The sequence below is a fragment of the Cheilinus undulatus genome, linkage group 4 (genome assembly GCF_018320785.1).
Source record: "Cheilinus undulatus linkage group 4, ASM1832078v1, whole genome shotgun sequence".
Taxonomy (NCBI): domain Eukaryota; kingdom Metazoa; phylum Chordata; class Actinopteri; order Labriformes; family Labridae; genus Cheilinus; species Cheilinus undulatus.
In genome coordinates, this window is record NC_054868.1 from 54439635 (window position 1) to 54453327 (window position 13693).

The 13693-nt window shown below is 39.7% G+C and overlaps 1 protein-coding gene across 1 annotated transcript in view; it reads left to right on the top strand.

Annotated features, from left to right (window-relative positions):
* akt3b (v-akt murine thymoma viral oncogene homolog 3b) overlaps nucleotides 1-5913 on the top strand; it is a 38793-nt gene extending 32880 nt beyond the window's left edge. Inside the window, exons 12-14 of the mRNA XM_041784059.1 lie at nucleotides 3082-3169; nucleotides 5168-5270; nucleotides 5377-5913. Of these exons, the coding sequence (XP_041639993.1) occupies nucleotides 3082-3169; nucleotides 5168-5270; nucleotides 5377-5462 (277 nt within the window). The 3' untranslated portion in view covers nucleotides 5463-5913. The remainder of the gene's footprint in view (nucleotides 1-3081; nucleotides 3170-5167; nucleotides 5271-5376) is intronic.
* The last annotated feature ends 7780 nt before the right edge of the window (nucleotides 5914-13693 follow it).

The window sequence follows — 13693 nt, forward strand, 5'->3', positions numbered from 1 at the left end:
CTAAGAGATTTTTTTTAATTACTCTGTTGCAACTTCACAACAATTTTACCAAATGTCACCCCTTTTCATCACTTTTTAACACCAATTTTGCCAATTTTGGGAAATTTTTACAACTTAAAACCCATTTCTGTCCATTTTAAACCCTTTCCATCACTTTTTCTGCCTGTTTTTTCCGCTTCTTTCCACTTTCTACCTTATGTTGCCTCTGCTGACCCATTATTGCCTCTATCAGTCACTTTTTACATCCCTTTTTTGCCCATTTTTAACCTCAGTTAACCCATTTTTGCCAGTTTATACCAAATTTTCAATTCCAATTCCACCTAATTTACACCAATTTTTGCACTTAAAAGCCATTTCAGCCACTTTTTAATCCCCTCTTACCACTTTTTGCGCCTGTTTTTGCCACCTTAACCCAAATATATTCTTTAAAAATCTAATTTTAACACCTTTTCCACCATTTTTTGCCATTATTAACCAGTTTTAGCAAGTTTTAACGCATTTTAATTATGTTTTGAACTAAAGTTATTTTCATGTAAAGAAGTCTATTTACTACTCAAATGTTTTGATAAGAGGGGTTATTATACAGGTCAAATACAAAATATGGTTTTCACAGCTTTACAATGGACCATGGTTTTGCAGAACTCCATGGTCCCCCAGTTTGGCTGGGTCCCAGGGATCTCCCCCCTTTATCCCCCCTGATGGACAGCCTAGACTGCACTATTTTAAAATGTTCATGGCTGTTCAACCACCTTCAGGTACAGTGGGGGTCCCCAGTTTCTGGTGCCTTTTTTTGGGGGTCACGGGCTGAAAAGGTTAACAACCCCTGCTTTAATGCAGTGGTTCCTAAAGTGGGGGTCGGGACCCCCAGGGGGGTAACAGGATAGTAAAGGGGGGTTGGGGGATATGTTCCAGAACACAAAGAGAAATTTCGTATTATGTAAAATCATACATTTTATATTTTATTTTGAAATATCTTGTTAGAATGAGTCCAATTAAAAACTTTGTAAAATGCAAGTTTTGTGTGATATCGTGGGCTTTCTTCCCCTCAAGGTAAGATGGGGGATCTCCAATCTCTGGTGCGGTTATTTTGGGGGTCACATGCTGAAATAATATTTTTAGCTGAAATTATGATGCTAGTTCAGACAAGTCCAGATCCCAGAGTTTAGTAGAAAACCACAGAGAGAGGCAGAGCTAGGAGCTGGAGAGTAAAGCACAGGAAGTTAAAGGCAGGTGTGCTCGCCACTGTACGCCAGGGTCTGGACCTCGACAACAGCGCCCTCTCTCTGTGACCTGATGAACAGTCCCCTGCTCTCTCGAGCCGCCAGCTCTGTCTGGTTTATTTTGTTCAGGTTTAGAGAAAGGTGACGGCGGGGTTCAGGGTTGAGCTGATTCAGCTAAATAGAGCACAGATAGAGCCGGGATGCTAAACAGTTAGCATCGCCGATGAGGTGTAGGAGCAAAGCGTCCTCTTTAACAGCGTCTCACATTCTGCTCAGGTTGATCCAATCCTCCAATCAGCAGGTCTTAACAAACAGCTGGACAGGAAGTGACATCACAGCGACCCATCACACTGGGAATTATAGTCCTTTGTTTCCCAGGCTTCACTCAACATGATGTAAAACACTGCTGCTGCATCTCTGTTTACATCCAGCTCCTGGTTTCAAGGGAAAAAAGGTGAAAAAGAAACATTTTCATGACAGTATCAGTTGTTTCTGGTTCAGCCACAGTGTCAGCTGTGGTGCCTGTCTGCTAACACAGGGGTTCTCAACTTTTTCAGCCTGCGACCCCCAAAATAAAGGTGCCAGAGACCAGGGACCCCTGGGGGAAAAGATGGAAGAGCTTTCTGGGGCCCAGCCAAACTGGGGCCCAGCAAAATCATGGTCCATTGTAAAGTTAAGCTGTGGTAAATGCTTATCAAAGAAACAAATATCTTTTTAATTCATTTGTGTAGTAAGTAGTCCTCTTGAAAATTTAAATCCTTTTTATAAAAACAGAATTAAAATATGTTTTAAAAAGTAGCTAAAATTGGTTAATAATGACAAAAAAATGGTGGAAAAGGTGGTGAAATTGGATTTTAAAAGTAGCAGAACTGGGTTAGAAGTGCCAAAAATTACATAAAAGTGGCAAAAATAACAAAAAAAAATGGCAAAAATGGGTTAAAGAAGCCAAAACAGGCATATTAAGTGGAAAAATGGAATTTAAAAAGTGGCTGAAATGGCATTAAAAATGCCAAAAATAGGTTAGCTGAGGCAGAAATTGGAAGAAATAAGTTAAATTGGCAAAAATGGGTATATAAAATTTTTAAATGTGGTATAAAAAGTGGTAAAGAGGGGTTAATAGTGGCAATAATGGGACAATAGAGCCAACAATAGGTGGAGAGTGTCAAGATTTTGTTTAGAAGGGACAAAAACAGGCAGAAAAAAGTGGTGGAAAGGGTTTAAAAATTGAAAAAACAAAGGGTTTTAAGTGGCAAAAATGTGTTGAAATTTGGCAAAAATGGTGTAAAGTAGCAACAGTAGCAACACCCCAATGGGGTCCCGACCCCAACGTTGAGGATCACTGTGCTAACAGATTCTCCCATATTCAGTAACATTTTAACAGCATTATAAAAGTTAACATCCACCTTGTTTAACAGGGTAAAAAAAAACAGCAGGACAGGAACAACCCTCCCCCTAGTGTTTGGGTGGAGTACTGCAGAGTGGCACTGCTGCAGACTACGGCGTAGATTTGATGTTGAAGTAGAAACTAGGTTTAAGACTCCGCCATCTATTAGGAAAAGCGTGGTCATATTAAGGACTCTGTTTGTTACAAAGAGGTATAAATGATGGTTGAACTGCAGGAGAAGCGTGGCTGTAGTTTATTTCCCTCCTGATCGTCCTGGAGCTTTTCTCCGTCTCTAATGAAGAACCTGGAGAAAAAGAGGCGACTGCAGCTTCTCAGAGCGAACCCGTTCACCCCGGCCGAGTTATTTCAGGATCAGTGGCAGGTGGATATTCTGGTTCCACTGATGGAGACTTTGTTAAAGCAGCTTCTGATGTCTGACTCCGACGTCTTCTTCTTCTTCTGCTTTTTTTCTGACAGGCTGGGCGGCGGACCGGATGACGCTAAGGAGATCATGCGACACAGTTTCTTTGGCACAATCGACTGGCAGGACGTCTACGACAAGAAGGTGAGAGCTGCCGGACGTCATCCCGTCCTCAGCCGTAATTTATTCAAACAGCGCACCTGAGATATTCTGGTAGCAGGGTTACCTCATTTTCAAACGGCGTCTGGCTGCGAGGCAAAAATAGATCAGTTAGCTCATCTCTGTTTGATTTCAGCAACACAAAGACGACCGAGCGCGGCTTTATATCAGACATGTACTCTTCCTCTGCTGTGGTTTAAACTCAGCCATGCGTCATCATCAGACCTGATGGCTTTAGGTCACGTGATAGGATCCAGATGTGTACAGAGTGTCACCTCCATGGGATATTTTAGCCGTTTTATTTTATTTTTTTTCTGTTGAGAATTTAAACCAATCAGAAAACGTTTACCATGCTCGTGTTTAGAATCTTTTTTTGATAAGAAATGTTAAAATATATTAATGTGATAAAGTTTCAATGCAAGAGTAAGAAATTTTTTAAAAATGTTGTAAATTTACATGTAAAGTGGTAAAATGTTACGCACCATAATAAAAATGACTATTTTTACACAGAATACATGTTTATCTTTAGGTGTTTTTTGTCCCATAAACATTCGCCAGGTTAATAAAATAGAATTGCATGGACTGGATTTTGTTTTTTGGGCTGCATGGCGGTGCAGGGGTTAGCGCCGTTGCCTCACAGCAGGAAGGTTCCTGGTTCTCATCATGGTCAGGGAGTTTGCATGTTCTCCTCGTGCATGCTTGGGTTCTCCGCACCACCAAAGATAGCTCATTAGGTTGATTGTTAACTCTAAATTGCCCGTAGGTGTGAGCGTGCCTGGTTGTCTGTCTCTATATGTCAGCTGTGATTGACCAGTCCAGGATGTACCCTGCCTCTCACCTGGGATAAGCTCCACCCACCGCGACCCCAAACGGGATAAGCGATGTAAAAAATGGATGGACTGCCTTTTTAATGAATGAATGAATGATTGGCAGGAAGTAAAAATGTACGATTATTTTTCCTCTAAAAAGACATAAAATGTAAATGATCTGAGACGTCTAAGGTTTAGGACCGGAGCACTGACCTCTGAGTAAGGAAACTGAGGGAATTCTAGCCATTATTCAGCCCTAAAGACCTCTGACTTTGGAGCCTTAACGTGCTTAAAAACTCACCAGAGTTGCACAAAATTCAGCCCCTGCAAAAATGTTTGTTCTTTTAGTGGTTTCCTAATATTCCTTTGCAAAAGGGGCCCAGAAACCAGTCAGGGGACTGAGAGAGAGCTACACACATCATTATCAGTACATGCGTATTCGTCGGGTTGACTCTAGATTTTTTTTTTTGTTCATTCTAGACAAGCTGCCGATCAAAAGTTGTGCTCCTTATGAGTTTTTGCCGTAGGGCAGAGCCATAACCAGGGCCAAAGTTCCACATATTTTTCTACTTCTTCAAACCTCTGCAGTGCTGATGTCAGTCATCACCAAAAATCTCAGGATGATCACACATTGATCCAGAATCTATTCATGCATTAATATCGGACTTCGTCTCAGCGCCCCCTTCAGGAAATTAAACATTTCTTAGGATTTTTTTTTCCCTCCTAAACAAATGTCAAACCTGTTACTTTTGTAAGCATAATTCTTTCTTCGTTTTCTGGCAAGACAGCTGCCTCACACTGATCACGCCTGCATGCTAACATATTGACTTTGATGCATTAATAGTTTTTGAGTAGCATCTGATTTAAAATTTACTTCCCTTTCGAGTCACTTGTGGACAAAAACGTCCCACTGACTCTCAATCAAAACGCATTTTTTTAATCTCATAGCCTTTGCATGATATTATCATGCATTCTGTAATGTTATGGTTTTATTATTCAGAAAAATGGTAAAATCTGTCATTTTTAATCTGCACACCTACGACTGTAACAGACCCAGCATGCACCGTGGTGTGAGGGTGCTTCAGTGCCGCCTGCTGCCCTAGTTTTTTTAGATGTTTATTTACCCAGCATGGTTGAACCCTCGCCTTATTGACCCTCTTCCTGTCTGTTCCAGCTGGTTCCACCCTTCCAGCCGCAGGTCTCCTCAGAGACAGACACGCGCTACTTCGATGAGGAGTTCACAGCACAGACCATCACCATCACTCCGCCAGAGAAATGTAAGGATGTCTTCCTGCTGCAGAGATTATAAATACTGAACGTGTTTCAGCTAATGTGCTGTACGCAAAGACTTTAGAGAACACTGACTTGTCTTTGTCTCTACAGACGACGAGGACGGGATGGATGCGGCGGACAACGAGCGAAGGCCTCATTTCCCACAGTTCTCCTACTCAGCCAGCGGGCGGGAGTGAGCGCTCCGGCCCAGCCAGCCAGTATCGCCCCCATCCGTGGCCATTTGAGGAAAACACGTAGCCATTTTAGGAAAAAAATACCAGTCTCCCCTCTTTTTCTCCTTCTCTGCCTCCTCACAGACGGGGAGAAGTCTTTTTAGGGACTTTAAAAGAGGTTTTTGCACAGTGGGATAGACTCCAGCCGGTCTCCCCACACTAAAAAAGAAGTCTCCTACATTTTCAGCGCTATTTCCTGCAGAAGGCAATGTTTTTGTTATTTATTTTCTCTCCGTCAGTATTAAGTCGTCGACCCGGGTTGCATCTTTCTGTTCGTTTGTCGTGTCTGCCCTTTTTTCTTCTTCTTTTGACTTTTTGCACTTGGTTTGGAAGAGCCGTTTTAGGGAACAAAAAACCAAAAATGTTGCCTTACGTGTGCAGATGTTTCGTATCATACCGACAGGGTGTTTTTGTTTCGGTTTGGGAGAGGGCGGGCGGGTTTTCGGGGATGTGAGGGGTCATTCTTAGTTGAGAATAAGTGCATGGCTCGTGGTTCACTCAAAAAGAAAAAAGTACAAAAAAATATTTCTTTCTCATCCATTTGCCATGGCAGTGCACATTCCCCAACCCCATGGCGATGAAAATCACTGTCGACAACAAAAAAAGAAAAAAAAAACGACAAAAAAAGGCGTAAATGAGGACGGACGCGTCTGTATCATTCCCCTCATTGTTGCAGTCTTTGCTCTTTTTTCCACCCCACCTTTTTTCAGCGTGCTTCACTCCTCTGACTTCGTCTTTTTGTTGAAACAGGAAACACAAAACTGCCAGAAACTGCACAGTTCACTCAGGCGCCACAGAGCACAACCACGTTCAAACTCAGCTTACCGCTCCAGCTTTCCACAGCCGGCAGGGAACGAGGCCTTTCTCTGCTCTCACCGCTTCTTCTTCACCTCCGCCGCTCTCTGTCTCCTCATCGTAGCTGTAGGATTAGTGGAATGGGTGTTTACACAGGGACGTATGGCTCTATCTATGTATGTATGTATGTGTGTGGGACATGGGGGGGACTTTATGCTGTCATAGCACACAAACACTCATCACTAGATATTTATCTGCACACAGACACAGCAAACCGCACAGTCAGGACTCAAGTCGGCACTTTGCTCCAGACTGAAAGAATCCTGATTTACCTGAAAACCTGCAGATCCAGGAGCTGAGAACAGCAGATGGGTGTTAAGAAAGTCAAACCAACTAAACCCTCAGAGCCATTTTTTACACAAAAACTTACTAACATGGGGATTCAGCAGTCCTGTTGACCAGTAAGGCTCCAAATCTCAAAATCTTAGCACAAATAATCTAAATTCTTCATTTTGTGTTAAATGTGCATAGCGACTGCCCCCTCCAGGTTGAGAGCGTCTCAGTTATTTTGGTAATGTTCTCCTGGCTGATCTGCTGCTCTGTGGCGCCATCTGTGGTCACCACAGAGCTCAGCAGGTACTTTGTAACTTTGTTAACTTCACTGGTAGCAGCCCACAGCTGGAGTTCATGCCCCACCAATCAGAGACATTGCTGTCACACTTGAGGATTGTGGGTAATGTAGTGCTTAATAGAAGGTTCGTTATGTACTTCTTTTCTTCATAACCGTATATCTTCATCACCCTGTTTAATAAAGGAACAGAGGCAGGCTCAGCCAATCAGAAACTTTGTTTTCAAACTCTAGGATTGTGGGTAATGTAGTACTGTTGACCACAGTCATGAATAAACATGTTTTTTCTCGAATTAAGTTGATAATATTCAAACTTAAGCCTTCTACATAATCATGTCTATCTTTGTTACCCAAATTTAAACCGTCTTTTCTTAAATTATGGGATGGGGTAATTATGGGATTATGGGTAATGTAGTTCTGTCAAGGATAAACCATGTTTTAAAATGAGGTTAATAATATTCTAACAGTGTCTCCCCCATGCCTCTAGCTCCTGAGTTGTAACCATTAATGGTTCTGACATTATGGCTGATAAATCTAAATGTTGTGGCTGATTAGGGACAGTGTCAGTATTAAACTCAGACTCAGTCAGTGCTGCCCTCTGGTGGTGGGAGGGATTACAGGTCTTAGATTAATCTGATAGTTGGTTTCATCTGATCAGATGTTCCTCAGCTCTCCTCTTGATAGTTTATCAGTGTTTTTTTTATTAGTCTGTTCTACTTTTATCCTCACTGCAGACACAGCTCCATCTTTGGCTTCATCCTCATGACAGTGTAAAATTCTAGAATATCTGCAGGGCTCTTAAAGAACAAGCTCTCAGCACCTGTACCTGATTCTCTGCCTGGCTTTAATTTGAACTGGGTCACACGTGGGTCCGTCTCTCCTGTTTGGCTGTTTCTAGCCGTCAGCAGTGAGGATAAGATGTCTTTGGAGCAAACTGCCGACTTGATCTCCTTTAGGTCAGCTGACTCTTCAGGGTTCCTGCACACATCTACAATGGTTCAGGGGATCGGTTCTGTGGTCTCCAGGACTTAAAAAGTCCATTATGATGGTGAAAGGCTTTTGGACTCTTGGAGTTCCTGAACCAGGTCAGAGGAATGGGACTGAAACATATCGATGTGAAAGTGGATCAACTGTAGTGATAGGGCTGGGCAATGTAGACCAATAATCAGACCGACATACTTGAAGCTGCATGGTGGTTCAGGATCAATATCTGGATTTATCATCAATAACAGAACAACAAACGGGATTATAAACTCTGATTACTGACACATTTGGAAACTAATGTTGCTGATGTGATTGTGCAATTTCAACCATGTGCAGGAATCTGCCGGCAGTTTTGAAGATGACAATATGTCTGACACTGGGAGTAAAGGATGTTTATTTTTACTGCAAGGTTTGGAAAAACAGTTAATTTTTCACCTTATCATAAAAATATCACAGAACAGAGCAGTGGTGATGTAATTTTTTTTTTTTTCTCTGTGTCACCTGGCTCATGTGTTTTGAAAGGAAAGAATGTTACATAATCTTTGAATGTCACATCTTTCTTTTTTTTCCTGAACAACAAAAAAGTAAAATATTATAAAAACAAACCATTTTTCATTTTTTAGTTTTTCTTTTTTTTTTTAAACAAATAATATTTTTTTTTTAAACACTCTCAGTTAAATATGAGTTGCCTAAATGGACCAAGAGCAGTTTATTGTCATGTTTTATTTTCTTTTTTTTAACCCTTAGAGCTCACAGCTATTTTTTTTTTTTACCATCATGTCTTGTCTGGACTTTTGTCTTAAAACGTTTATGAAACATCAACTCTGTGGTTCACAGTCAAGCTCTACACATCTTTTTTTTTTTTCAGGACAGCCTGGGCTTTAAGAAAAAAATCAGAATTTGAAACTTCAAGATTTTTACTGATAACACACAGTAAACAACAGTGACTAACCTTTTCTTTGCACAGATTTGTTCTCCATCTCTTGGGGACAAAACTGTGAAAAAATAAATATTCTGTGACTAACGGTTTTCAAAATATCTACATATGTACAAAGAAAAGTCCATGTGCATTTTTGCAGTTAGATTCATTTGTGCCATTCCTTTAAACAGTAGAGATGGAACATCTTGCTATTGAAGGACAGCCCCCTCCCACAATGCATTGCATGCAAACATTGCCCTCAACAAATATATGGCGCTACTCACCGGAAAAAGCCAAAGTAAATGATCAAAAATGGATTAAAAATGGACAAAAAGATGCTTATTATCGGATCTAACGCCATGGATTTATTCTTTAAAGACCCTGAAAAGTCAGTGAAGTTCTGTGCTTGCTAGAACGGCGTCCTTAAGGGCTACGGAGACATCGAGGGTAGCAAATGACAGCAAAATGATCTTTCAGGGGAAACACAAAAAAAAAAAGTGTGACGACGTATGGTTCAAAGGTTATCGACGTTGTTATAAACTTGTCACTTGTTATTTACAACAACTCAGTTGTCAGAGACCCCAGGAAGTCAGCCAAGTTCCGGGCTCATGAGCAAATGTTCTGTAAGAGCTATGAGTGATTGAAGAACATATTTAAAAAGGCACAACACAGAGCTTTCACGGGAAAAAACAAGTTAGTGTCTACGAATCACGGTTCAAAAGTTACCAAGCAATTTACAAAGGGGTGTGAGCTCTAAGGGTTAAATAGTTAATGGAGAACAGCTTATTTCTGCATTTCTCACTGAAAATTTCAAATCTATTGGCTGTTTAATCCACGGGTCCAGAACCCCTTAGCTTCATTTTTGCAGCATTTTGGGTGTTTTTGTCCGTATTCGCAGCGTTTCCTGTCCGGGAAAGCGTGTTGGATGGAAACTCTCTGCTCTTGTTGGTCAGTCTGACTTTAATTTTCTTCATTGCACTCAGCAGACGAAGTGAGAGTAAATGTTATATTGAACCTGTTGTATATCAGTAGAAATGGTTCTGTCTTGTCCTGTATCTGGTCTTAAATCTGGGGATGATATTGGATATGTTGCCCAGCCCTGTGCAGGAGTCCTGATCACACAACCGTCCGTCACACTCAGACACACACACACACTCACAAAGACTGTTTCAGAGGATAAATCAAGAGTGCAGAACTTTATCAGACTCTAACAGAAACGAGGCTTCCAGCTCCACGCCGGGGTCCAGCCCCCGTCTCTCCTGTCAGTATTGTGGATTTAAAATAATCGATTCACACATGTTGAATATGTGAAAAAAGGTATCAATAAACGACCAATCATGTCACAGATCAGCAGAAAACTGAGCCGTGAGACTCTGGTGTGAGGAGACTGTCCCAAACTTCTCCTTCTTCTGGGTGTAAATATGCAATGCCTTTTCGTCTTTATCTTCACCAACCAGACATTTCCGTTTCCGTGTGACTCGACTTCAAGCTTGCTGAAGAAAAAAATACGACTCAAAGCTGCATCCAAGAAAAAAAAACTAAGACAATGTCAGAAACCGGACTCTTCCATCGTTTCTGTTTCCATGGAGACAAACCCTAACCCCCGCCATGGTTCCCGGTGACAGGACACGATGTTAACTGTGGAGTCTGCACTCGTTCGTTTCCCTTCACGCCGTTTGAGAAGAAAAAAAACTAAAAAGGGACCGTGGATGACGTTGTTTTTCTTTGCAGTGCTGGTTTCATCAGGTTGTTCCAATCCCATCATCCTTTGCTCCTGCCCTGTTCTTTTTGTACCATAGTATCTGTTTTATTTCTGTTGGTCATTCTAGGCAGTGTTACCTGTACGTCGTTAAAAAGGCACCTGTGGAGAGTCGCTGAGGATGATGTGATGATGATGATGAAGATGATGATGGATGCATTAACTGAAGTCTCTTTTTATTCTTTTTTTTTTTCTTTTTTTTTCTTTTTTTTTTGATCGTTTGCTTGTTTGTTTGTTTTCTTACCAAAACATTAGGGCAAGACCCCAGTAGTGGACTTGCGTTGCCGTGGTAGTATTTATTTTGAATTAAATTAAAAGAAATACATTTCAGGGTTCCTGCTGTCGTGGTTCTTTATTTCAGACCAGAGGTTTGTTTTGGGGGATTTTATCAGATTATCAGAGGTGGTCAGCTCCATGGTGTCCCTACAGGCTTTATTAAGTTGTTTACTTAATCCACAGGTAAACTCTATGGTGGCATTTTAGTGCCAAAGACAGTCCCCTAATTTACCAGAACTTTTACTTTTTGAGATGAATCCAGACTAATTTTGAATGTTTAGCTTATTTAGAAGTTATTTATGAGAAAATGTATGGTGTTTTTTTGTCTAAAATGTCATTAATTTACAGGAGGAAAAACTCAAAATATTTTAGGTTAATCAACAAAAAATTCTAGGATTTTTTAAAATAAAAAAATCATATTCATAAGGAAATATAAATATTGTTTCCTGTTTAAAAGTCATAAATCTATGAGAAACCATCTGCATTTATTTTATTTTACTTTATTTTGATCAGTCATAATAATGGAAATGTCTATGAAAAATACTGAAACTTTTTGAGTTTTTAAATTTGTACATTTTAATGAGAATTTTTTTTTTTATTTAAACAGGTCATACAATAACAAAAAAAAATCGAAATTTTAAATGTAAGAACTTGAAACCAAACTTAACAATTCTAAATTTATTAAGTTGTAAATTCACAAAAAAAAGACGTTTCTAGTTTTAAAACTTAACCCACTGGTGCGTCTCTACAGCGGCATTTTAGTGCCAAAGACAGTTCCCTAATTTACTAGAATTTTTTGTTCTTGTGATAAATCCGGACTAATTTAGAATGTTTGAGCTTATTTAGATGTTATTTATGAGAAAAAAATTGGGTTTTTTTGTTTAAAAAGTCACTAATTTACAGGGAAAAAACAAAATATTTTAGGTTAATCAACAAAAAATTCTAGGAATGTTTTACATTAAAAAAAGTCAAATTCATGTGGAAATGTTAATATTTTTTCTGTTTGAAAGTCATAAATCTATGAGAAACCATCTGCATTTATTTTGTTTTACTTGATTTAAATCTGTCATAATTTATTTTTTTTTTATCTGTTTCAAATTGCTGAATTTATAAGACACCTGAGTTTATTAGTCACTCCCAGCAATATCTTCAAGTTTCAAAAGTCCTGAATTAGAAATATGAAATAAAAAGAAGTTTTAATCTTACAGGAGAAAAGATAATTTTAAAATTTTTAAATTAAAAAAGAAATCCAAGCTCAGGGTTTTTTTTTAAGTTTATTAAATTCTGTAAAATGGAAAAAAAATTAAATTTTAAAAAGTTGTATATTTTCAAGAAAATAAATTTTTTTTTTGACTTTAACTTGAATCCAAACACAACTTTTTAAGTCTCAAATTTTCAAGGAAAAACTTGCATTATTTTATCTTTAAAAAAAAAGTACAACTTTTCAACCTCAAAGTTTTACATTTCAAAAGTCATAAATGAACAAGAACTAAAGGTTATAATATTTGAAGTTATAAAGTCTGAAGCTGAGAGTAAAGAGGAAAATCCTCCTAGATTACACTGTGATTGAGACTGATCAGTAAGGAAATACTCCTGGTTTTAGCAGTCACATTTTCATCTTTGCAGACATTTCTGTGGGTCTGTTCAGAAAAAGACCGACAGTCTCCAGTAGACGACTGATCCAACCAGAGTTTGGATTCTTCACATCTTTTTCAACAAATTCTGAGTTTAGTTTTTTCTAAATTTTCGACTTAATAATCTCAAAAATGTGGGGTTCATTTCTCCAAAGTTAACAGATCCTTCTTACTTTTTAGACCTTTGTACATCTTCACCAAACGTCCTCAGTTTCACTGCTCTCACCTGTTCACTTCATTAGGTACACCTGTTCACCAACCCCTATATCCAACCAGCCAATCACATGACAGCAATGAAGCATATGGGCATGGTTAAGATGCTGCAGAAGCTCAAAGTGAGCATTTTAGCTGTAACGCCTGCCAGGATAGTCAGCCAACAATGCCACTGCTGTCAGCTGAATGTTTTTATTTCTGAAGTCTGTTTAGTCCTGTGTTTCTGTGAGATCTGATGTCTGTGGATCTCTTCTGTGAGCAACTGTGTGGTCGGTCTCTCTCTCTCTCTCTCTCTCTCAGAGGAGAGTTCATGTCCATGGTTGTCCATGAACATGAAATTACCCATTATCATAAAAAAACAAACTAAATGGATGTAAATTGACAACAGGTATTTCAGACTTTTCCAGCATTTTTAGATGCAGACAAACACGACTCACTGAAAGCAGCTCTACGACCCACTTTTGGGTCCCAACCCACCAGTTGAGAACCACTGCTTTAAAGGGCACGTTTAGTGGCTGGTTTGGGCCACAGTAGTGTGCTGTCCCATTGTTAAGGCTTCTTCCCTGTACGGTGATTCAGACAAGCTGGTGGACTCTGGCGTGGTGCAGTAACGGTTTTAAAACAATTAAAGGGCAGTGACACTCTAAATTAGCTTCATAAAAGGTTAGGTTAATAAAAGGTAGTAAAAGTTATGTGACATAAATTATGTTGAGTAGTTCAAACGCCGCTGTGGCGGTTGTTGGGACGGTGCTTCGAAACAAAAAAGTACGAGGTAAGATAGGTGACACTAACAGCCCAAGTGGACTATGTAAGGTCCTTCAGATGAGGCTACTCCTGGATTGGGACACAGCAGACAGCCTCATGATGCCTTACAAGACGGTTCCTCTGGTGTCAGTCACATCGATCCTCCTCTCTACGGTCAGATCAGAAATAAGAACTGGAATGTGGCTTTTATATTTTTAATCCATCAGACTGGAACACACTGAG